This window comes from Hyla sarda, chromosome 4, assembly GCF_029499605.1.
Source record: "Hyla sarda isolate aHylSar1 chromosome 4, aHylSar1.hap1, whole genome shotgun sequence".
Lineage (NCBI taxonomy): Eukaryota > Metazoa > Chordata > Amphibia > Anura > Hylidae > Hyla > Hyla sarda.
The window spans coordinates 288,934,885-288,961,645 of record NC_079192.1 but is presented as its reverse complement, the minus strand read 5'-3'; the positions used below and the strand labels follow the sequence as shown (position 1 = coordinate 288,961,645).

The 26,761-nt window shown below is 43.1% G+C and overlaps 1 protein-coding gene across 1 annotated transcript in view; it reads left to right on the top strand.

Moving 5' to 3' along the window:
* NUAK1 (NUAK family kinase 1) overlaps positions 1 to 26,761 on the top strand; it is a 104,621-nt gene that overhangs the window by 43,985 nt on the left and 33,875 nt on the right. Inside the window, exon 2 of the mRNA XM_056574469.1 lies at positions 8,371 to 8,491. Within this exon, the coding sequence (XP_056430444.1) occupies positions 8,371 to 8,491 (121 nt within the window). The remainder of the gene's footprint in view (positions 1 to 8,370; positions 8,492 to 26,761) is intronic.

Sequence of the window (26,761 nt, the reverse complement as noted above, 5' to 3'; positions counted from 1 at the left end):
CCTGCAGCATAGATGGCCCAGACCAGCTCACCCTTCCTTCCCACCGAGGGGAGGTGAGTAGAAAACTAAAGGGGGGTCTGGATGATGACGAAGGCCGCAGTGGTCTTCAACCTGCGGACCTCCAGATGTTTCAAAACTACAACTCCCAGCATGCCCGGACAGCCGATGCCTGTCTGGGCATGCTGTGAGTTGTAGTTTTGCAACATCTGGAGGTCCGCAGGTTGAAGACCACTGAGAAGGGATTGACAGGCGGAGAGTTCACTCGAGTATAAGCCGAGGGGGGGGGGGGCGTTTTCAGCACGAAAAATATACAGTATATCATTCGGAAGATGAATGCCATTCTTTCTGTAACCACCAATTTGTTTAATAAAAACTGTGAACGATTACATATATTTTAACTAATAAAGTACTGCAGCAAATTAGCATGCAGGAGGTACTTTTACTATTACAGAGCATTATCGTTGGCTTCATTTTGTGGGAAAGAGCATGGATTATGGAGTGCATTGTGCATGGGACCGTCATAGCAAGTGTTGTGGAGGGCACAGTAGATGGCACTGTTATTGTAGTTGATACCATGAATGGTACTTTTAAGGGGACTCTGTAGAATATTTTTTTTCAACTATATGGGATTTGTCACATCCTGTAATATGTAGGAGGTCTCCAAATGCTGACACGTGATGTAAAAACATAATACATGCTATATACACACATGCTATATATCTTGTTGGATATTTAATATACAGAAACCTCTCCGGATCCCATCAAACAGCAAGTTAATTTCACTCTTGTGTCCATACATTGCCCAACACTTGTCCATCTTGATCATATGAATAGCCATCTTTAGCAGAGTTAACCTTCTATGATAATGGCCAGAATACGATGAGCTTGGGCGGTCCTTGGTGGACAACATCTGCCTAAACAACCTGTTGGTGAGCTTATAACTATATACACAGAAGTTTTCAGCAGCTCAGACATGTATCAGGAAACTAAAGTTGACTTAAAGGGGTACTCCGCTGCTCAGCGTTTGGAACAAACTGTTCCGTACTCTGGAGCCGGGAGCTTGTGACATCATCGCCCCGCCCCCTCATGACATCACACCCTGCCCCCTCAATGCAAGACTAAGGGAGGGGGCATGACATCATGAGGGGGTGGGGCTATGATGTCACGAGCTCCCGGCTCCAGCGTTTGGAACATTTTGTTCCAAATACTGAGCGGCAGAGTACCCCTTTAATGTACAAAATGGTTAATTGTGTTGGCCCTCAAATGGGCACTGTCACTTTTGACATGTTGTAATGACAAGTTTTTAAATTAGTCGGGGACTGATTACTATAACAAGGTGTGAGAAGAGCACTCTAGGCACAATCTCTCCCGGCTCTGTGCCACGTGACCCAGAAGAGCTCCCATAAATCTATGGGGTTTTCTCGGTCACCAGCACAGAGAGTGGGGAGAGAAGTGCTCAGCTGCGCGCTTCTTCTGTCTCTTTTAGTCAGGGCCTGAACACTCAAACCCTGACCGATCTAAAAGTGTTTAAAACTATCAGATTCACTTTAAATCCTTATACAGGATGTAAAATATATGAAAATTTTTCCAAAAAGGAAGAATAAGACAAGTAACTAAAGGTCACATACTGCAGGAAGGATTTAAATCCAACCAATCCATTAGAAAACACATATGGTCATCCATCAATACCGAGACGTCCAGTCCTCTTCATAATATTTGCTTGGCTCTGTATACTTTACTTCTACTGTGTGCATTAGACTTGCTTTATGTGACTTTCTTTTTTTTTTTTTTTTGTGGCTGATAAGAGAATAAATAAATAAATTACACCCGTCTAGCTTTCCATAACGTGTACCTGCTTGCCCAGCCGGCATGTTGGTGCAGCTGTAGGTTTCGGAACATCACCATTCGTCTTGGAAAACATTCCATTATTGACATAAACAAACACATATTTTCTAAAGAAAGGTACCTCAGATAAGACATATCTGGGCATTGCCCCAGCCGCCTGTGATCAGTAACTACCATGTTTTTCTAAAGTGATAGATTCCACTTATTTCTAGCTGATTCATTGGGTCCTGTTTTCAACTGGGAAATGACCTATGTAAAGCACCAAATTTACTGTGTATTAGCAGTGCTAAAGCACAGCACTATAAAAACTATAAGTGAAGCACTTTACAGCATCTCGATTCTCGGGTAAGCTATGTGTACTGCCCAATATTAATCTTTAGTCTGGTTCTATGAGTGTGTCTTCATTGTTCAAAATACGGTTCCCTGGTTTTTAATACCTTGGATGCCTGCAGGGTAAGGATTCAGTGGATCATCTGCATCAGATGAAAGGTTTTAGTGTGGTGTAAATACCTTTTGAAAGAATCACTTTAAAGGGGTATTCCGGGATTGTTGGTTCTTTGAATGTGAGACAGGGGCAGCAAAGTTAGTCTAGTTACTAATATACTTCCCTTAACCTTTGTGTGGGGCTGGTATCAGATTTCTTTGTCTTTTTTTTTCCCCGGATGTTTATTCTCGGCAGCCTACAAAATGCAGTGCGGCCAAAGGCAATACATTACAAGTCAGGTGCTGAAAGGGGCTTGGCTGCTTCATCTGTTGTGTGTGAGCCCCCCTGAGGACCACCACAATGTGTGTGCATTCTCAATCTCACAGATCAGGTTGTGCTGCAATGGGTGGGGCGACCCATGTGTAGGAGGGAAATAAATCACCTCCCACCTTGAAACAAAGGATCTTGGGGATTGTAGTCTGAGGAATGCCACAGAAACAGGAAGTAGCCAGTTCCCAAAAACAAGCCAGCAGTGTGATGAGGAACACAAGACATGGCCTTTCACCACCAACACAAGCACAGATCCTTGGTTAGCAAGTCTAGTACTGTATGACACTTATTTACTAAATTCACCTTGTGTTGGATAACTCCTTTAAAGCATCCATTCTGACATTCTGAACCTACAAGTATCTGCTGGCTGTTTAGGGAGGGTTGGCCAACTAAAAACACAGGGTTTTATACACATGGTGTAGTGGACTAGATGCATGTCTTTTATTTATTGCAGTGTTTTTCAGCCCGTGTGCCTCCAGCTGTTGCAAAACTACAACTCCCAGCATGCCCGGACAGTTGTAGTTTTGCAACAGCTGAAGGCACACTTCATGGGAAATACTGCTTTTAGTGGTGTTTGAGGATTTCAGTAGAGATGTACTATCTACAACTCTTGTGCTGACACCTCCTGCTTGTTCAGGTAGACAGAGCTACTCACATGTAGCTACAGAAATACACATTGTACAATCATGAAATAGTAGTTGAGACTTGTACTTCCGGGGGTGGTGGTGGGGGGGGGGGGGGAGGGGGAGGGGTTGTATTCCAATCCCTTTTAATTTTATTGGGAACTGAAAATGAGGTTACAAAGCATTTTCTGTTGATCAGATATTCTTGTTATGCAGGATACGGGTGCATCAGTTGGTATTACTATGGAAGTATACAGTTCATTTTAGGCACATATAGACATAGACAGATACTCGAGTCATAGTTCTTAAAAAGCAATGAAGAATGGCAGCACTCACCAAAATCGTGCCCAAACTTCTTTATTTAAGAAAAATGGGGAAAGACAGAGCAGTCAGGTCAGCGACAACTTTTCTTGGTACCCGCTTCTTCCAGCTCCTGATTGCTACACTATGTCCGTCCCTACGTTTGCCTAAATAAAGAAGTTTTGGTAGAGTTTTGGTGAATGCGCCATTCTTCATTGCTTTTGATGACCTATCACTGTATTGCTGCATTGCAGCAGAGCACCGCCAGCCATATAATTAGGTAGAGTGACTCTGCATACTGAACTGAGCTGCTGCAGCAGTGTCTGCTGGCGAGTCCGATAGAGAGCAGTGCCAGCATTTTTCTTCTTTTTTGTTTACAGATACTTGAATCGTGCATTATCACAGCACAATACATATTTTAAACCCTTGTATTGTGCATTTCATTTCTACTGGTGTGAAAAATCTATTTTCAATGAGGCTTTGGTGATTACAGTCTGCACCATCTGTTTCTAGGGCTTTCAACTACAGCATGTTATTTTCTAGGAAGGCCGCCACGACCCCACCACGACCCCTCCCTTAGACTTGCATTGAGGGGCATGGTGGGATGTCATGAGCGGCGTCGCCATGACATCACGACCTCAGCCGCCCACACCCAGCATTCTAAACGAACGTTGGGTACTGCACAGAGATCGCGGGGTTCCCAGCTGGGGGACCGCCGCGATAAGATGTCTAGGGGCGGAGTACCCCTTTAAAGGCGTACTCCCATGGAAAACTTTTTTTTTTTTAAATCAACTGGTGCCAGAAAGTTAAACAGATTTGTAAATCACTTCTATTAAAAAATCTTAATCCTTCCAGTACTTTTTAGAGGCTGTATACTAAAGAGAAATCCCAAAAAGAAGTGCATTTCCTCTGATGTCATGACCACAGTGCTCTCTGCTGACCTCTGCTATCCAATTTAGGAACTGTCCAGAGCAGGAAAAAATCCCCATAGCAAATATATGCTGCTCTGAACAGTTCCTAAAATGGACAGCAGAGGTCAGCAGAGAGCACTGTGGTCATGACATCAGAGGAAATGCATTTCTTTTTTGCATTTCTCTTTAGCATACAGCCTCTAAAAAGTACTGGAAGGATTAAGATTTTTTAATAGAAGTGATTTACAAATCTGTTTAACTTTCTGGCACCAGCTGATTTAAAAAAATTGTTTTCCACGGGAGTACCCCTTTAAGTAGGTAGCAGTAGCCTGTTATTTTAGTTAAGCAACAAAGCAGTTGGCCACTCTTTACTTGCTTTAAAGGTCACAGAAAAGCAAACACTTTGAGCAAATATTCACGGAAGTGCGGGATGGATTCTGGAATTAGTTTTAATCCTGTTTTATGGTCTAGAAACCAAAAAACTTAATGTAAAAAAGTGCATTTATGGTTTATTCAGTCTTTAAAAAGCAGCTTTCAGAAGATGAATTCAGCTATATCTCAGCTTCCTGTTCTGTCAATGCAAAGGTAATTGTCACCGTATTGATAAAATGGAAAGCTGAGTAGAATCAATAGAGTTCTTGGAAATATTTTATCATTTCAACTTTCTCCCATCTGCCTGTATTTCGGTGCCTTGTCTCTTACCCTGCTTTACCTCTGTTTTCTCGAAAGTAACTTATAGTTAAGGAAACTTGACATAATTGTAGGTTACTAAGCATTTAACATACAGTTATGGCTGTAAATGTTGGCACCCCTGAAGTATTTCTCACAGAAAAGGGTTGCAATAACCTATGTTTTGCTATACACATGTTTATTCCCTTTGTGTGTATTGGAACTAAACCAAAAAAGGGAGGGGAAAAAGCAAATTGGACATAATATCACTCCAAACTCCAAAATGGTCTGGACAAAATTATTGGCACCCTTTTAAAAGTGTGGAAAAATAAGATTGTTTCAAGCATGTTCTGCTCCTTTAAACTCACCTGGGGCATGTAACAGGTGTGGGCAATATATAAACCACACCTGAAAGTAGATAAAAAGGAGAGAAGTTCACTTAGTCTTTGCATTGTGTGTCTGTGTGTGCCACACTAAGCATGGTCAACAGAAAGAGGAGAAGAGAACTGTCTGAGGACTTGAGAACCAAAATTGTGGAAAAATATCAACAATCTCAATGTAGCAATTCCATCTCCAGAGATCTAGATTTGCCTTTGTCCACAGTGCGCAACATTATCAAGAAGTTTGCAACCCATGGCAGTGTAGCTAATCTCCCTGGGAGTGGACGGAAGAGAAAAATTGATGAAAGGTGTCAACGCAGGATAGTCCAGATAGTGGATAAGCAGCCCCAAACAAGTTCCAAAGATATTCAAGCTGTCATGCAGGCTCAGGGAGCATCAGTGTCAGCGCGAACTATCCGTCAACATTTAAATTAAATTAAACGCTATGGAGGAGACCCAGGAGGACCCCACTGCTGACGCAGAGACATAAAAAAGCAAGACTACATTTTGCCAAAATGAACTTGAGTAAGACAAAATCCTTCTGGGAAAATGTCTTGTGGACAGATGAGACCAAGATAGAGCTTTTTGGTAAAGCACATCATTCTACTGTTTACTGAAAATGGAATGAAGTCTACAAAGAAAATAACACAGTACCTTCAGTGAAATATGGTGGAGGTTCAATGATGTTTTGGGGTTGTTTTGCTGCCTCTGGCACTGTGTGCCTTTAATGGGTGCAAGGCATCATGAAATCTAAGGATTACCAATGGATTTTGGGTCGCACTGTACAGCCCAGTGTCAGAAAGCTGGGTTTGCGTCCAAGATCTTGGGTCTTCCAGCAGGACAATGACCCCAAACATGCGTCAAAAAGTACCCAGAAATGGATGGCAACAAAGCGCTGGAGAGTTCTGAAGTGGCCAGCAATGAGTCCAGATCTAAATCCCATTGAACACCTGTGGAGAGATCTTAAAATTGCTGTTGGTAAAAGGCGCCCTTCCAATAAGAGAGACCAGAAGCAGTTTACAAAGGAAGAGCAGTCCAACATTCCAGCTGAGAGGTGTAAGAAGCTTATTGATGGTTATAGGAAGCGACTGATTTCAGTTATTTTTTTTCAAAGGGTGTGCAACCAAATATTAAGTTAAGGGTGTCAATAATTTTGTCCAGCCCATTTTTGGAGTTTGGTGTGACATTATGCCCAATTTTCTTTTTTTCCCTTTTTGGTTTAGTTCCAATACACACAAAGAGAATAAACATGTGCGTAGCAAAACATGTGTTACTGCAATCCTTTCCTGTGAGAAATACTTCATTTTCTAGAAAAATTTCAGTGCCAACATTTATGGCCATGACTGTAGTTGTTAGTACAACAGTAGGGAACTATTGGGTTACCCCCTTACTCATTAGCTTAGTGGTTCCCAAACTTCTTGAGACCAGAGAGTCCAAAAAGAGCTAGAGACCCTACAGCCATTATATGAAGGACATGTCATCAGACTGTGATGGTGTTTCCCTTTGATGAGTATTTCCTGCATGTTACTATGACCAGATAACATGATCTCAACAATGATCTCAACAATAGCTGAACTATTACTCATGGGTGGGTGAGTTGTTTTACAGACACGCTCCCACAACACAAAGGGGTATTCCACCCAGAAGCATTCTTCATATTTAAGTCATTACTTCAGATTTTAAATGGAGCAGCAAGGCATGTGCTCCATTCAGATTCCTCGCTTCAGACTCGATATTAAGGGGAATCAGAAACTTTGGTACCCCCTACTGGCAATAAATGGGGGTCCCATTTAAAGGGGTACTCCGCTGCCCCAGCATTCAGAACATTTTGTTCCGAACGCTTGGAGCGGGCATCGGGGGGTCGTAACATCCTTGCCATGCCCATTGTGACGTCACACCACACCCCCTCAATGCAAGTCTATGGGAGGGGGCATGGCGGCTTGCATTGAGGGGGTGTGGTGTGATGTCACGAGGGGCGAGTCCGTAACGTCACGACCCCCTGATACCCGATCCAAGCGTTCTAAATAAACGCTGGGTGCTGCACAGAGATCGCGGGGTCCCAGCGGCGGGACCCCTGTGATCAGACATCTTATCTCCTATCCTTTACATAGGGGATAAGATGTCTAGAGGCAGAGTACCCCTTTAATGTCTGTGTAAAATTCATGACCCCTTTATTATATTCCAATATTAGATCCGACTTCAGATTCCAAATGAATTCAAACCCGACACCTAAAGGCCCCAAACATCATGTTTCAGATAGCCACAGATTTCGGACCCCAATAAGCAGCTTCCCTAGCTACTGGAGAAGTGTACAAGGTGCTGCACGGAAAGATTGTACTGTATGGCAGGAGGCTGAATTGTGTAGGGTCAAGATGAGAATACGGGTAAACAGGAGTGGCAGCTTCTGTCCCTATTCTCTGGGTGCTGGAACCTATAGTTTTTGACCTTTGGGACCACTATTACAAGACCTTGGTGAGTGTTATATACACAGGTACTTTTGTGCAACAGTCCATATGGCCACCTAGAGATGATATATAGCCATCTCAATGTCTGTGCACATTATGATGATACACTACATCATCAGATAACCTCAGAAATGGACAACTACCAAGGAACATCTAACCTTATAATCTGAATTCTCCCATCTCTTTAAATGTGGCTGAGCTGTGTTTTTCAATATAGAACAATGTATAAATGTTGTATCATTTCTTGGGTCTATTGACATTTGAGGAATATTCTTAGAGGAGGTCTTTTAGTTTTGGTCTGATCCATTTACTGTGCATCTATTGCCAGCAAACAACATCTGTGTTGATTTTTGAGACGTTCTAATTGTTGCCTAACATCTGTTTCTGTTCCCAAAGTAACGCTTAGTGTTTTAAATATTCTAGGTTGCCATAAAATCTATCCGCAAGGACAAAATAAGAGATGAGCAAGATATGGTTCACATCAGACGAGAGATTGAAATAATGTCATCACTCAGCCATCCGCATATCATAAGCATATATGAAGGTAATATTTTATTTTGAATCATGGGGGATGTGTGTGATCCAATATTCCGTGCACCCCTGACTCCTTGTCAGCCTTTCTTATGCTTGTGTGGGATGCATATCAATAAATTGTGAGAAAAGTAATGTTTAGCCTTGTAGGACATGTTCATATAAAGTACACAGGACACACTAGTGCAGTGTGTGTGGGTTTACCGACCATGCCTAGACAGATCTTTCTCCTTCATCTCTTGAAGGTAATGGAACTCCCATACAATAGTTTTATACCGATCCACTCTACACCACATCATCTGCAGTACTGCGACAGTGACCTTGGGTTTGTACTATGTGTACTGTGCAGGCACTGTAAGTGGGAAAGGATCCAGCCACAATAAACCCTACTGGTGTTATAGGGAACCTGTCACAATACGAATGCAGTCCAATCTGCAGACAGCATGTTATAGAGCAGGAGGAGCTGATCTTGGAATAGTTCCAGGATAATTTGTTATTTATTCATGTAAATCTCATGTCATGTGGGTGGTCCTACTCATGCATTGACAGCTATCTTTATATTAGAAAACTGTTGATCGCTCAGTAGGACCACCAACATGACTTCATAGTCCAGAATGAGCATTCATGTACAGGAATAAAAGACAAGTTATCCTTGAACTTTTTCTACATATCTATATATCAATCTGCTCAGTTCCTCCAGCTGTATAACATAATGCATGCAGATTTAACATATTTTTTATTGTGACAGATTTCCTTTACAGCAGCAATGGGATAGGTTTTGTGGAGTGTTTCCAAGTGAAATGTCTGATGTTATTTCAATACATTACTAACTTTATGCATCTAAGAAGTGCCAGCCTTTGGTTCTTATCTCAGTCTACCAACTCATAGTTCCCATTCTCATCTACATTTGTTGTATTTGTTTTAAACTATGACCATATACCACTGTCACGTGGCCTGCTCTTTACATGAATGTAAGCTATGCAAAATACCTGCCTTACAGAAATATACTTTTTTACTAACTAGCCCCAGATATGACTGCGAACCCTCTATTTTGATTCTGCCTCCTAAAGATTACCCCCCCCATTCATAATCTTAGTCACTGTCTTTGAAGGGGAATCTGTCAGCAGTTTTATGCTGTGCTTTCCAGGGTGCAGCATAAACTAGTCACAAAGATACTGATTTTATCCATTTCTTACATCGTGTCGCAGCTGATGTCCTAAAATCACATTTTATTCCTTTACAGTGGGATGAGCTCACCCCACCCACAGAAATATCTAGGATTATTGAGCATGAGCACATCATTGGGTGAACTACTGCACAATAGGGGGATTTATATTGGGATGTGTACATTGCAACCTCTTTTTTTTTTTTTTATTACGTTAATGATTGGAAAACGGATTCTGCTGTTTGACATACAGGAGAATCTATTTTTAGCATTCGTTAACATATAGGTTTTTATCCTTTTCAAAAGTGTAAAATGTACACTTTAAAAGTAAACACAGACACAGTGTAAACCCAGCCCAAGTAATACATGGTTAAAATCGGGGACTGTATTTCAAGATTTAGGAATAGATCAGCATAGACCTGATGGCAGATTGCCTTTAAGCAAGCCCCTTGCCTCTCCCTAACACGTTTATTTGCACATCAGCATATACATGATCACAAGGTGCTAACATAGGAGAGATAGGCAGATAGGCAGAATTTCCTGTACCATGTGACTGAGGAGTGGAATGGCGCATCCGCACATCTTTCACAATGTAACGAAATTAGGGAATGCTTTTTTTTTTTACATAATAAAATAAATGCAGGAAACCTATTCAGATTTCCTACTGCTCTAATACAGAAGCATTCAAAATAATATATGATAGAATATTATAGTAGACTGTATTCTCCATGCAGGCAGGGATTACAGAGGGTGTGGGCATTACATCTTTGGGATACAAGCAGTGGTCCTGTGTGGTTAGTAATGCATCATTCCTACATAACATTAAAGAATCTCTGCCTATGTCATTTCAAAATATAACATTTAAAGTGGTTCTAAACTGGAGGTTCACATTGTCACACGGTTATATAATCAGGTAACTAATACAGCAGCAACACAAGAGGTACAAAATACAGCTTCCTGAAACGGACCTGATTGTCCCAAAGTAACCTAAAATATTACTGCCAAGAAATGATATTGTTACTCCAGATGGGAAAGTGAAAGAAGTCGATAGAATCACACAAATAAATCGCTTCTAGTTTATATGAGGCTACCCCCCTACCATCTAAGGCCAGCAGCAGCCAAGAGACGACAGCAGTGTGATGTGTTGTTCGTTGTGTCACCACAGGCCAAGTTTAAGTTCAGGCCAGGAGTTCACTGAGTGAAATTACAGAAAAGCGTCATGGACCAAAATAAAAGGGAAGTATAGAAACAAGCAATGCCTACAATGGTCTCTTGAAAAATGAAGATTGAAGTACACACCCTAGTCCAAGGGCAGCACTTGCCAAGAGCACCAAGCCAAGTAGAAACACCTAATGGGGATTTCCTTTCACTCTGGAGGAAAACCAGAATCAGCATGTCGGGCGAATTCATACAGTGTTATAGAAAATCAGCTTTTCTTTGTGAGTGACAGGTCTGTAGGGAGTATTACTGAAGGGCTGCCAGAAAATTAACCGCTGACCTCACATTGTCCAAGGGATAGAAGCAATGAGCCCGATTACTGGCAATTCACACATGCTACACACTCTGGATGTGATGGATTATTTATTATTGCTAACGTTACAGCTTTTTACTGTAGTATTCCAGCAATGATTAGCTTTGTCACAACATCAGCAGTTCAACCTGCCTTTCTACCACTATGAATACATGCACAGAAGTGACAACAAGTGAACAGTTGATGTTGTGAGTATATCTATTACCACAAGCAGCTTATCCCCCGCCCTCACCATCCTGAACACATGAATGCTCGGCTGAGCTTAGGGTTCATGTAGGTAGAGGTTAGCGGATAGTTATCTTATGTGGATGGTTCCTCTGTCACACCCAACAGACATCATTTTGTCTCAGCTGGGAGAAGTGCACGGCTGAGCACTTCTCCCCCCTTCTGTGTGCAGGCTCATAGACTTACTATGGGAGTCCATCTCCTGCATTAAGGACAGACCAGAGAGAAAACAAGCATAGCTAGCACCCCCTCCAGTCCCACCCCACTGGATAAAGCAATTGGTGGGGAGCACCCAGACCCTGACCAATTTAAACTTTTGACATGCCTCTTGGACACTTAGCCCCTCCTTGGACCCATCCAATATCTTTTTGTTGGAGAGGGAGGAATACATAAAAACTGTAAAAGCAGGACTGTCTGGTTTTGCCAATTGCAACCAATCACAGCTCAGCTTTCATAAAATGAAAGCTGAGCTGGGATTGGTTGTTATTGACCAATTCAGACAGTATAGCTTTTATATATTTTTATTATTTCCCACAGTATTCCAGATGTGGTCTCACTAGAGCTTTATATAAAGGGATCACAATCTCCTTCTTCCTACTGGTTATACTTCTAGCTGGGCAGACAAGCACCCCACTTACTTTTTCTACTGCCTGGTTGCACTGTTGGCTCAATAGATTGTATTGCACAGTAAATTAACATTAAAGCTGGGTTTACATATAGTATTTTCGCCAGTAATTCTGCCCAAACCCAATATTTTTTGGCAAAAATTCCTGAACAAATACTGACCAAAATGCTATGTGTAAACCCAGCCTTAGTGTCACCTACAAAGAACACTACATGCTTAGCCATAGAATCACTGTAAGCAGTGGTTCTTAACCTTGTTGGAGGTACTGAACCCCACCAGTTTCATATGCGCATTCACCGAACCCCTTCATTGGAAAAATAAAATATGATTTTTTCAAATTCAAAACATAGGAGGTATATATTTAAGTATATAATGAACAAAACCATTAAGAACAAAGAACATAACCATGAAAACAGGATTTTCACACAAAAGCAAAAACATAATGAATATTTACTGCAAATCAGTGTGACTTCTGCTGTTGACTTTCAGAGACCAGTTCAGAAATGCGTGGCTTTACCTTGGCAAGTGTCACTCTCATGTCATTAGGCAGGCAGTGTTCCCCCCACATTAGGCAGACAGTGTTCCCCCACATTAGGCAGGCAATGTTCCCCCACATTAGGCAGGCAGAGTTCCCCCACATTAGGCAGACAGTGTTCCCCCACATTAGGCAGACAGAGTTCCCCCACATTAGGCAGGCAGTGTTCCCCCACATTATCCAGACATAGTTCCCCCACATTAGGCAGGCAGTGTTCCCCCACATTAGGCAGGCAGTGTTCCCCCACATTAGGTTGGCAGTGTTCCCCCACATTAGGCAGGCAGTGTTCCCCACATTAGGCAGGCAGTGTTCCCCCACATTAGGCAGGCAGTGTTCCCCCACATTAGGCAGGCAGAGTTCCCCACATTAGGCAGACAGTTCCCCCACATTAGGCAGACAGAGTTCCCCCACATTAGGCAGGCAGTGTTCCCCACATTAGGCAGGCAGTGTTCCCCCACATTAGGCAGGCAGTGTTCCCCCACATTAGGCAGGCAGAGTTCCCCACATTAGGCAGACAGTTCCCCCACATTAGGCAGACAGAGTTCCCCCACATTAGGCAGGCAGTGTTCCCCCACATTAGGCTGACAGAGTTCCCCCACATTAGGCAGACAGTTCCCCCACATTAGGCAGGCGGTGTTCCCCCACATTAGGCAGACAGTGTTCCCCCACATTAGGCAGACAGAGTTCCCCCACATTAGGCAGGCAGTGTTCCCCCACATTATCCAGACATAATTCCCCCACATTAGGCAGGCAGTGTTCCCCCACATTAGGCAGGCGGTGTTCCCCCACATTAGGCAGACAGTGTTCCCCCACATTAGGCAGACAGAGTTCCCCCACATTAGGCAGGCAGTGTTCCCCCACATTATCCAGACATAATTCCCCCACATTAGGCAGGCAGTGTTCCCCCACATTAGGCAGGCAGTGTTCCCCCACATTAGGTTGGCAGTGTTCCCCCACATTAGGCAGGCAGTGTTCCCCACATTAGGCAGGCAGTGTTCCCCCACATTAGGCAGGCAGTGTTCCCCCACATTAGGCAGGCAGAGTTCCCCACATTAGGCAGACAGTTCCCCCACATTAGGCAGACAGAGTTCCCCCACATTAGGCAGGCAGTGTTCCCCACATTAGGCTGACAGAGTTCCCCCACATTAGGCTGACAGAGTTCCCCCACATTAGGCAGACAGTTCCCCCACATTAGGCAGGCGGTGTTCCCCCACATTAGGCAGGCGGTGTTCCCCCACATTAGGCAGGCAGAGTTCCCCCACATTAGGCAGGCAGTGTTCCCCAACATTAGACAGGCAGTGTTCCTCCAAATTATGTAGGCCAGTGGTCTTCAACCTGTGGACCTCCAGATGTTGTAAAACTACAACTCCCAGCATGCCCGGACAGCCAATGGCTGTCCGGGCATGCTGGGACTTGTAGTTTTGCAACATCTGGAGGTCCACAGGTTGAAGACCACTAATGTTGGCAGTGTTCCCCCACAGATATACAGCGCCTCCAGCCATATACAGTGTATGGCTGGAGGCTGTATGCCTGTATACTGCCCACTTCAGTGCTCCGACCACCGCTCCGGCTATAGCAGTAGGTCTCAGGACCGGTGGTCGGAACACCGAAGATGACGTGCCGCTGGTCACTTACCAAGCTGGCCAGTGCGCGTCTTCCTCCTTCTCTATCCTCCGGTCCTCCGGTCCACATTAGGCAGGCAGTGTTCCCCCACATTAGGCAGGCAGTGTTCCCCCACATTAGGTTGGCAGTGTTCCCCCACATTAGGCAGGCAGTGTTCCCCCACATTAGGCAGGCAGAGTTCCCCCACATTAGGCAGACAGTGTTCCCCCACATTAGGCAGACAGAGTTCCCCCACATTAGGCAGGCAGTGTTCCCCCACATTATCCAGACATAGTTCCCCCACATTAGGCAGGCAGTGTTCCCCCACATTAGGCAGTCAGTGTTCCCCCACATTAGGTTGGCAGTGTTCCTCCACATTAGGCAGGCAGTGTTCCCCACATTAGGCAGGCAGTGTTCCCCCACATTAGGCAGGCAGTGTTCCCCCACATTAGGCAGGCAGAGTTCCCCACATTAGGCAGACAGTTCCCCCACATTAGGCAGACAGAGTTCCCCCACATTAGGCAGGCAGTGTTCCCCCACATTAGGCTGACAGAGTTCCCCCACATTAGGCAGACAGTTCCCCCACATTAGGCAGGCGGTGTTCCCCCACATTAGGCAGGCAGAGTTCCCCCACATTAGGCAGGCAGTGTTCCCCAACATTAGACAGGCAGTGTTCCTCCAAATTATGTAGGCCAGTGGTCTTCAACCTGTGGACCTCCAGATGTTGTAAAACTACAACTCCCAGCATGCCCGGACAGCCAATGGCTGTCCGGGCATGCTGGGACTTGTAGTTTTGCAACATCTGGAGGTCCACAGGTTGAAGACCACTAATGTTGGCAGTGTTCCCCCACAGATATACAGCGCCTCCAGCCATATACAGTGTATGGCTGGAGGCTGTATGCCTGTATACTGCCCACTTCAGTGCTCCGACCACCGCTCCGGCTATAGCAGTAGGTCTCAGGACCGGTGGTCGGAGTACCGAAGATGACGTGCCGCTGGTCACTTACCAAGCTGGCCAGTGCGCGTCTTCCTCCTTCTCTATCCTCCGGTCCTCGGTGCCTTTGCTTCCATGGGCGCATGCACGCACGGGACGTCAGTGACGTCCCGGCATGCGCTATGTCCTGGCGGCCCTGCGTTTTTAAACTTAACGTGGGGCCGCAGGGAGTTAATAGGGATGGGGGGAATTGCCCCGTCGCTACAGGATGGGCAAACACTGGCTCTGCTCGGGGCCCCCTTGCTTGGTTTGCTTGTCCTGTTGCGACCTCCACCGCCGAACCCACGGTACTGACTCCCTGAACTCCTGGGGTTCAATCGAACCCAGGTTAAGAACCACTGACTGTGTTTACAATGTTGTTTAGCCTTTCCAGTTGCTTCCTCTAAAGTGTGATACACAAAAAGAGTTTATACCTTTATTGACAATGTATCACTCACGCAAAGAAATGTCTTAATAGATGTGTTTCTGTGGTCCTAGAACCCTTACACACATCTGATTTCACTTTTCTTTGTGTGTGGTTTGTTTATACAAATATTCCCATAAAAGAGGTAATTTACAAAGCCTTTTTAGAAATTGATGTGAAGAAACAATAGTAAAATATAGCTTCAACTCTGCTTTAACCCATTTTACACATCTATGCACGGTCATTTATGGACATGAATTTCCACATTTGTGATACTTAAGATTATATTAAATACCTCTGATGCGTGTTAGGAGACTTTTGGGGCCTTTTTGGGTCAGTTGATTTATATTTTGCCCAGTGATCAGCTCATTTGTCGACTGATCACATAGCTTTAACAGGTTTCAAAGTCATTATTCATCCGACCAACATCACCATGTCTAATAGGGTATGTGCGCCCAATGTATGATAGAAGCAAAACGCCTCGCAACTAATCCCGTGATTGATCTAGTGGCTAGTGAGTCTTGCTAAGTCATGTAATAGGCCTGGTAAAATGTGTATTACGACCCTTTTATGTGCTCATTATGTCTTAAATTTTTCCAACTCAGAGTTAGCCACTTCCGAGTCCTTAAGGACCGAGGGCGTATCCATACGCCCGTGGGAAATCCGGTCCCCACCGCTAGCCGGTTGGGGACCGGAGCCGGATGCCTGCTGAAATCATTCAGCAGGCACCCCGGCACATCGCCCAGTTGTCAGCAACAGCCCCGATCAGCCTGAGTGAGGTCGCAGAGCTGCGATCTCCTCCTATCCCCTGCCATTAGTCAGAACGGAGTTCTGACCAATGGCAGCGCAGGACAGGGGGTTGCCATGGCAACCCCCCATTCTGCCCGCCCCTGGATGTCGAGGGAATCTGAGAAGAAGAGGGAGGCCGTACCTGCAGGAGAAGATGCCTGGGGACCCGGGATCTTCGCTGGAGCCTGCTGGATACTTGCTCAGGTAGGGAATCGACGGGGGGGGGTGGGAATTGAAAGTGAAAGTAAAACGATCTTTACTGTTGCAACCACTAGGAAGACCAAATTGCAACTCCCAGCATGCCCAGACAGCCAAAGGCTGTCTGGGCATGCTAAGAGTTGTAGTTTGGCAACATCTGGAGGGTCACAGTTTGGAGACCACTGTTACAGTGGTGCCCAAATGGTAGCCCTCCAGATGTTGGCAAACTACAACTCTCAGCATGCCTCGACTGCCCAGGCATGCTGGGAGTTGTAGTTCTGTAACATCTGTCCCTTCAGACTTAGCAATTTTCATGAAATTTTTGAAAATTGCTGCTTTACTTTGAAGCCCTCTAGTTTTTTCATAAAGCATAAATATGTCCATTTTATGATGCCAATATAAAGTGGACATATTGTATTTGTGAAGAAAAATTTAATTTATTGTGAATATCCATTTTCCTTACAAGCAGAGAGCTTCAAAGTTAGAAAAATGCAAAATTTTCAAAATTTTCATGAAATTTTGTGAATTTTCACCAAAAAAGGATGCAAGTAACACCGAAAATTTACCACCAAAATAAAGTAGAATATGTCACGAAAAAACATTCTCAGAATCAGAATATTCGGTAAAAGCATTTTCGCGTTATTAATTCGTAAAGTGACGGGGGTCTGAATTGCGAAAAAGGGATCAGTCCTTAAGGTGAAAAAGGGCTGCGTCCTTAAGGGGTTAGGCAACATAGGACTGGCAGAGAGGAGAGATTAATTACTACTAAACAGATGGAGAAGACTAAAGGTTATGGTTGAGTGATTGTGATTCAGGGTAAAGATGTGTGGTATTTGTGGGGGAATGAGACTTTGCCACAGCCGCACATTAAGGTGCATGCCTATCTTCCAAAGTGATCTCATATAACTAGGACTATTGGGAGTCTGACCTTTGGGATCTTCGCTGATCCTGAGAATGAAGAGAACGCAGCACATATGCCAGCCAGTATGCAGCTTTTTTTCTAAGGAATAGGACCAGCTAAAATTCCATCCATTATATGTGGTCAGGACTGGCACCATGGAGGAAAAAAACAGGTGAGGGGCTGCAGTACTAAATTTGTGCTGCCAGAGGTCAGACTCCTTCTGATCGTATTGTTATGGCACATCCTATCAATACGCTATCACTTTATAAAATAAAGCTACAATTACATAGTGACTGGTAATCAGGGTATATGATCCCCAATGATATTGTGGATCACAGAGTATAACCAGTTATGGCATTGGACTTCAGACTCCTTTAATAGGTATAGTATAAGCTGTAAAAATACCAACAGGAACTCCAAAGTTGTAACTTAATTTAATTTACCAGAAAAACAAAACATTAACACAAAAAAATAAAGATTAAAAAAAAATGACTACCGTATATACTCGAGTATAAGTCGACCCGAGTATAAGCCGAGACCCCCTAATTTCAACCCAAAATCCCAGGAAAAGTTATTGACTCGAGTATAAGCCTAGGGTGGGAAATACATCATCCCCCCTGTCATCATCCAGACCCGTCATTAACATCCTCATCATCATCACCGCCTGTCATCATCCAGACCCTCATCATCATCACCTGTCATCATCCCCTTGTCATCATCCCACACATCCCCCCTTCCTCATCCCCTTGTCATCATCCCCACCCCCCTTCATCATCCCCTTGTCATCATCCCCACCCCCCTTCATCATTCCCTTGTCATCATCCCCACCCCCCTTCATCATCCCCTTGTAATCATCCCACACCCCCCCTTCATCATCCCCTTGTCATCATCCCCACCCCCCTTCATCATCCCACACCCCCCCTTCATCATCCTCTTGTCATCATCCCACACTCCCCCTTCATCATCCTCTTCTCATCATCCGCCCTCAGTGGTCTTCAACCTGCGGACCTCCAGAGGTTTCAAAACTACAACTCCCAGCAAGCCCGGTCAGCCATCGGCTGTCCGGGCTTGCTGGGAGTTGTAGTTTTGAAATCTCCGGAGGTCCGCAGGTTGAAGACCACTGCGGCCTTCGACATCATCCAGCCCCCCCTCACCCCCTTTAGTTCTGTACAGTACTCACCTCCGCTCGGCGCTGGTCCGGTGCTGCAGGGCTGTCCGGAGAGGAGGTGGTCCGGTGGGATAGTGGTTCCGGGCTGCTATCTTCACCGGGGGCGCCTCTTCTCCGCGCTTCCGGCCCGGAATAGAGGCGTTGCCTTGACAATGACGCAGAAGTACGTTGGCAATGAACGTACCTCTGCGTCGTTGTCAAGGCAACGTGACTATTCTGGGGCCGGGCCCGAAGCGCTTAGAAGAGGCCTCCCCGGTGAAGATAGCAGCCCGGAACCACTATCCCACCGGACCACCTCCTCTCCGGACAGTCCTGCAGCACCGGACCAGCGCCGAGCGGAGGTGAGTACTGTACAGAACTAAAGGGGGTGAAAGGGGGCTGGATGATGTCGAAGGCCGCAGTGGTCTTCAACCTGCGGACCTCCGGAGGTTTCAAAACTACAACTCCCAGCAAGCCCGGACAGCCGATGGCTGCCCGGGCTTGCTGGGAGTTGTAGTTTTGAAACCTCTGGAGGTCCGCAGGTTGAAGACCACTGCGGGTGGAGAGTTCACTCGAGTATAAGCCGAGGGGGGTGTTTTCAGCACAAAAAATCGTGCTGAAAAACTCGGCTTATACTCGAGTATATAAGGTAGATAACCAATAAAGAGAAATCAATTCTTACATATAAAATTCAGAAACCGTTGCTAGTAACAGCAAATCAGCGCAGGCACTTTAATAATACAGCGGTTTTATCAGTAAAATACCCTCTCTAATTGGTCAGATCTTTCAACCATTCATATGATCCACGGATCAGCTGTGTTTCTGGCATTGTATGTTGAGTATAGTTTTAAGTTACAATGGTCCAGAAAAGACCATTGCATGTTGAAAATGTTATTACCTGAGGCCATTGTACCTTGAGGGACCCCTATATTTGAGCTTACGTAATAGAAATTTGCAGCCAGTTTCCTAATGGAAAGACTTTATGGGTTTACACCATACTCAAGACTTAAAGAAATTTCTTCCACTGAAAATGGGTTCCACACATGAGATTGTTTCTGCAGAAAGCACATACATTAGGATACATTCCTCACCTAATGGTCACCTAAGGATTGAGCATTTTAAGCAGTGACTTATCTGCATGCATTTTACTTACACATCCTTTAGTATCATTTTCTGTACTATCATTTTTAGTATTATATGTTTCTAATAAAATGTTATTGTTTGTCTCTCAGTTAAATACGGTATATATGCTTCAGTTATGGTTATTATGCATACATTTTTATTTCAAATTCTGTGGTACCGAGGACTACATTTCACACACACAATGAGACCTACTTTATTAGTGATAGTATTCTGTAACTCAGTCAGAACACATTGATTTTCAGAAGTAACTGGAAGAGTTAGACCCTCATTCTCAGTCTGGAGAAATTCCATTCGCTCAGCAAGACAGAAGTTGGCAATTGGCATTGTACAGCTGGGAGGAAAATACTGTTGAAGTGACTTAAAACATCTTGAATAGTAGTGAACAGCTAGAGTTGACTTTGCCAGAATCTTTACTTCTGAGAGTATAAATTTAATCTGTGAAGAACGTGCTTCTTTCATGAAAATCCTTAGCGCTACATGTCGAGTCTAAGAATACCACGGACGACTTATTCTTACTCTAGTAAGCCAGTGTCTTGAAGTACTGATATTTAAATTGTCCTTATAATTCTTATTTTATTTTTGGATTAGCTTTGTTTTTGTTTTTCATCCATTCTAATATTTATGTCAAACAACCTTTCAAATATTGTGTAGGCCCCCCTTGTGTCACCAAATTAGCTGTGACCAATGAAAGCATGGACCCCACAAGACATTGGAAGGTGTCCTGTGGTATTTGTCCCTGAGATGTTATCAGCAGATTCTTTATGTCATTTAACTTGTGAGTTGGGACCTTCATGGATGGGTCTTGTTTTTTCCAGCACATCACACAGATGCTCGATTTGTTTGAGATCTGGGGAATTTGGATGCCCAATCAACACCTTAAACTATTTGTCGTATTCTTTGAACCACTTCTAAACAATTTTTTCAATGTGGCCTAGTGCATTATCCTGCCGAAAGAGGACATTGTTAGTTAAAAATACAATTTCCATGAAGGGGTTTATATGGTGTGTACAATGCTTAAGCAGGTGGTACATGTCAAAGTAAATTCCACATGAATGCCAGTACCCAAGGTTTCTCTGAAGGACATTGCCCTGCACAAAGTTCATACAACCTCCTCTGCTTGTCCTCTGCTTGTGTTTTTCCCATAGGAAATCCTGGGCATCCATCCCTAGCTAAGTGATATACACACATTTAGCCACCCACATAATGTAAGAGAGAACTAGAGTCATCAGACCAGGCCACCTTCTTCGTTGTCCAGTTCTGAGGGTTATGTACCTGTTGTAGGCACTTGAGATGGTAGAGAGGGAGTGACATGTGTACATTGACCGATCTATCTTTCATAGTCAACACTGACTTTTTTCCAGCAGCTTTTAGACTTTTTTTTAGGTAATATTTACTGCACATTGAAAAAACACCTCATGTGCTGCCATTTTAAAGATGCTCTGAATCACAATTTAGCATTTTTCTTGCCTCCAAAACATCAGCTTAAGAACTGACCATGTACCTAATATGTTTCGCCCCTTGACATGACCATTGTTTCAAGATAATCAATGTGATTGGTGAATACCAGCTTTGTTTAACTCTGGCTTTGGCATATTTATCATGGACAAAGGGAACACAGCCTACTTTTGCAGCATCCCTTATTGTAATGGATCTATAAGCATCTGTGCTAGTATGTCCTCTCCATAGGTAGGAAAGGTATTAAATTAACCCAAGGATCTGGGGGGAAAGATAAGGGCCAAACAGGCATCATGGCTGTCTGTACTAAGAAATGTGGAGCTAACCAACTCCAGAAGTGGCTTTGCCAGGAGGCCTCTTACCTCTGTTTACTCTTCTGAACTTTGAAATGGTTGTTTCATAAAGCTGGTGCTCAAGGCCAGGTTCACACAATGGATTTACCAGCCAAAATTACAACCAGAGATCCCAAGGCTGGCCAGTGCTGACAGAAGTCGACATTAAGACCACACAAACTGCATTGCCATCCCCGTATACAGCAATTCATTTCAGAGCAGATGGAAGAAGTAACAATATGTCGTGTGAACCTGGCCTAAGAGTATTTTCATATGGACTAGCTGACCTTGAATAGTGATAGAGAACGTTATAGTTTGAGATATGTTACCTCAAGTGTTAAAATAGTGTAGAATATACAGTATCTTTCATTTCATTTTTGTATTGAAAGTGAATACAGAATAGTGATGCATTTTCTCTAGCATGAAGTCCCTTCTGAATACATTTTCTACAATAAGGGATAAGAAAAACGTGTAGACATTTTTAGGTCACGCTTTCCTTTATTTTTTACTCCTTTCATGTTAAAAAAAAGCATTAGACTGGTTTTATAAATTATGAGAACCATTGTATATTCCCATTGAGTATACTGGAATGAGGTGACCTTACATAGAGAAGAAAATGAGCTGAAAAACAAATAATGAAGCGACCAGCAGCCTCTGCATATAGAAGCAGGAGAATGAATCTGGCATCATTTTACCTCTTAATTAGACTATTCTTCTAATTAATTTCCTGTCTGCAGAGCAGTGACGTCAGACAGCGCTAGTCTTCTCATTGTTTGCACTTGATAGCACTCCGAACCTAAAACTGGTCATAGACTATACTGGCATTAAATCAAGAGCTTAATCCCTCTGTTACATTCCACCGAGCTTGGATTTCCTTACATAATTATTCAGTACCTATGCGATTAGTTTACCAAAGATCAGTGGAGGCTTTCCAAAGCATACCACTTAAAGGAAATGTAGAAAATGTATTATTATTACAGTCTATATGGAATTTGGTGGTTTCAAAAGAATAGCAGTGGCATAACTATTAAAATTGTAAACCAATCAGCCAAAACATTAAAATCACAAGTGTAGGTCCTGTTTGTGCCATCAGGTAATTTTTTGTATTTTGGCTGGTACATTATCCTGCTGAAAGAGGCCACTGCCATTAGGGAATAATGACAGTGACTTCCTTTTGCTTCTGAGTAAAGAGCTCAATGCAGGACCTTCCCACTCAGTCAGTCACTGGCTGAGATGGGGCACAGTGATTGGCTGAGCTGGCAGGTCCTGTACTGGGCTCTTGTCTTTAAAGCAGGAAGAACACAGGAGATTGGAGGATTGGAAGAAACTTAACTGGAGCGGCATTGGGTCCAGCGGGAGACCGGAGGTAAGTGTAGTTTTTTTTGTATTTTTTTTCATGGCCCCAGCAACATATACATTTTTTCCAAGCCCTGGAATACAACTTTTATGTTACGTCCCAGGGTTTCCCAACAGAACATCACAAAGTGCCTCACTCCATCTCCATCAGCCTGCCTTTTACCCTCAGTGCCATCTCTTTTTTACATAAGCTATAAACAGCCACCTGGCAGTCCCCTACATCTACACCTATACATGATTTAGGTGACCTTGTAGGTAACCTTATTCCATTTCTTCATGGTCCAGTTCTGGAGCTTAAGTGCTGATTGGAGGTACTTTCTGCAATACATTGGGCTCAGTAGCTATAAGCTATAACTAGCTTGCAATGATGCAGTCTAATACACAGCAAGCTTTTGTACACTGTGTGCACAATTTTTTAGCAGTTTGTACATCAAACCAGCTGTGCAAGTCTTCACATCCTACATGCATCATTGAGTCTTGGATGCCTATGAGTTTGTCACAGTCTCACTGGCTTTTTCCTTCCTTCCTACCTTCCATCTGAGATGATCTTGTATTGATCCACATCCTAAATTATATACACCATAATATCCCTGTTTGTGACCATTTTTATAAGATGCGCTTGATACTCCAGTTTTGTACGGCAGTAGAAAAGCACAGGCTAACTTTTTTCAAACCTTAATAATTGAATTATTTAAAGGGGTACTCTGGTGGAAAACTTTGTAAATTACTTCTATTAAAAAATCTTAATCCTTCCAGTACTTATTAGCTGTTTAGTATTACTGAGGAAATTTTTTTTTTTTTTTTTTGCAACACAGTGCTCTTTGCTGACATCACGAGCACAGTGCTCTCTGCTGACATCTCTGTCCATTTTAGGAACTGTCCAGAGCAGCATATGTTTGCTATGGGGATTTTCTCCTACTCTGGACAGTTCTTAAAATGGATAGAGATGTCATCAGAGAGCACTGTGCTCGTGATGTCAGCTGAGAGCACTGTGTTCCAAAAAAAAAATTTTTTTTTTGAAGGATTAAGATTTTTTAATAGAAGTAATTTACAAATCTGTTTAACTTTCTGGCACCAGTTGATTTAAATAAAAAAAAGTTTTCCATCGGAGTACCCCTTTAAAGCTGTTGCCTAAGGATTGACTACAATATACCCATCAGAGCACACTGACATCATAGGGGAGTCCCCCACACAAGACCTCCTCTTCTATAAGATTGTCTTGTAGAAATAAATAGAGAAAATGACTTACAGAAAGTATTATCAGGAGTCACAAGCTTCGGCTAAAAATGTTTTCTTTTTTTACTTCTGTATCATTTATCATGGCCCTGTTATAAACTGGTTTCTCAAAAAAACCGACAACAATAGCCCACAAAATGAGAAGGCTCCTTACGTGCTTTTTGTTTTATATAAAACATTTTTTTTAATACTGTGCTTTTTAGAAAGTAAAAGCAGAGAACAATTTATCGGTTGTTACTTTAACAAAGTAATGGAGCATTAAGCAGTTTTATTGGCTAAATGGCTATTTTAGTTCAGTACAGTTAAAGTTAAACACGTGCAGGCCTGTACTTTTTGATTGGCGACTCTTTAATAAAGAACCACTTTGTAACTGTGGAAAGGTACTCCTGTCTGCGGTTGCTAGAATAGTAATAAAAATACCAATGCATAGAAAGACACCAGATGGAAGGAATGTCAACATACTGGAACTAATTTAGGTAGATTACTCGCATTGAGACAGAACACATCGGGAGAATTCCCGCAGATTCATTGCTAGAACTGGGCTGTCCCTTTGACCAGCAAACTGAATTTTTTCCCCTACGGTCACAAGCACGCCAAAGAATAAGCAGAGACTGAGGTATTCTTTTGTCAGCTACAGAAGGCATTTGCTGTAGCCCTATCGGGCTGCATACATCAAGCCAACAATAACTTTAGCTACATATTTTCCAAGATGTAGAAAAGCAAACAAAGCTTTTTTCTTTAGCAGCCATTCAAGTAGCGGTGGTCCTGCAGACTCAGTTGGTGGCTTTTTTCCATCTGAAATATTGGTTCTTTCATTTAAACCAGTGACCGATGGCTTCTTGTTTTTGATTTTCTGACTTTTAGATGTACATTGCTATTACCCCTCTGGTTACTTTTATTAATAAAAAACTAATAGAAACGTCATCGTAAAGGCTATGGACACATTTATAACACATGTTTTATTCTTGTTTGTACTCATTATGGTGCACAAAATAGTAATTTCTTTATTTACTACAAGTCTTACAAAAGTCTGCAGCATCTAGAATTCGTGTATTGAGCCTTGTTTTCTACACTTGTACAAAGTCTGTGTGATTCTTCCTTTCAAACTCTCTGTCCACAGCCTGTGTGAACTGCCCTCCAAGGATTCTTTCCCCCATGTTCATAATCTGAGCTGGTGTGTAACCCCCCCACCCTACCCCTTCTTGCCGCTATCTCTAAGGGTATGCTAACACCCTGGCTGCCTGGTACTCGACTCGTACGTCCTGAGTCTCATCCGTACTAAGAAGCAAGCGCATAGATGCTTATAGCAGCTGGGGACTTGCTTCTAGTGGCGGACATCAGCAATTGCACATTGTATTGATGACGGCATCTGAAGGGTTTATAGTCGGGCATCAACGTTGTCACTAACGTCCAGCATTAGCGAAGGGTGCTCGGCTGTTATAAGCTTACCCACTGTCTATTAAGCAAGCGCATCTCCTGAGCTTACTTTATAGAATGTACATGCCGCAGGGTATAAGTGTACCAGAAGTACCAGGTGGCAAGAGTGGACATTTATGTCCTGCTCCTCCTGTGGTTAAGTAAAAGTGTCACTTTAAAGGGGTAATCCGGGTAACATCCACGAACGGGAAATCTGTCTCAGCAGTTGGACCCCATGTGATCAGACACTTATCCCCTATCCTGTGGGATACGTTGAGTTCCTTGGAATACTCCTTTTACAGTGGGACATAATCCATCTGAGAGGCCTTTTTGGCATTACTGATCATTTCTACTTGGGCAAATTTTCAGGTAGCCCTTGCCTAAATCTAAATCCTCCAATGTTTGCAATACACTGGTGTGCAGTTCTTATGGCAGTCCTGCCTTTTTGTTCATAGGAATAGCTTTATTTTCCAATACAGTTGTCCTCCACATTTTCTTTTTATTAACCAGATTTCTTTTCCTCTCAAAACATGGAAACTTAAATCATTGTCTTTGTGCACTTTGGCTTAGAATATGTTATATTCTCTACTTCAGCTTATGTGTGTTCTTATGATTAAAACATGTGGAATAGGAAGCATAATCCGTTATCTACCAAGCCACATGGTTGTCCGTAATAAAATACATGGAAAAAATCCTTGAGCATTGTATGCGTCCTTTTTTGGACGCATTAAGCAACTGAAAAAGGAAATAATTATGTGCGGTTCTTTATAAACATTTTACCATTGACTGTAGATTGTAAACGTATGAAGAAAACTGGCTAACATTTCTTCCGACCATAATTGTATAAGTACTACTGTGGACCATGCAATTTTTTTGATGTTGCCATTAATATTTATTTGGAAAGGTATCTTGACCCATTCATAACGTACTAAATATAGTGTTGCAATTTAACATACTTTATTCAGTGACCATCGGTGAGGAAAAGCATGTTTCTTGCTGGCACTTAACCAATAACAAACAAAATCAGTAGACCTAGGCCTGGGAAACTCATTATCCCTGTAGAAAAAAAATGATGTGCTCATATTTGGAGAACGTTATGGATCAAGTAATCCGTTCAGAGACAGCTTCTTCTGGTTTCAGAAGTCTTTCCTATAATGAGGATTACACAGTTGGGAATCTCTGACAGGAGAGGACAAGCTGGGCCCTTAGGGCAGGGTACATGCATGCTTC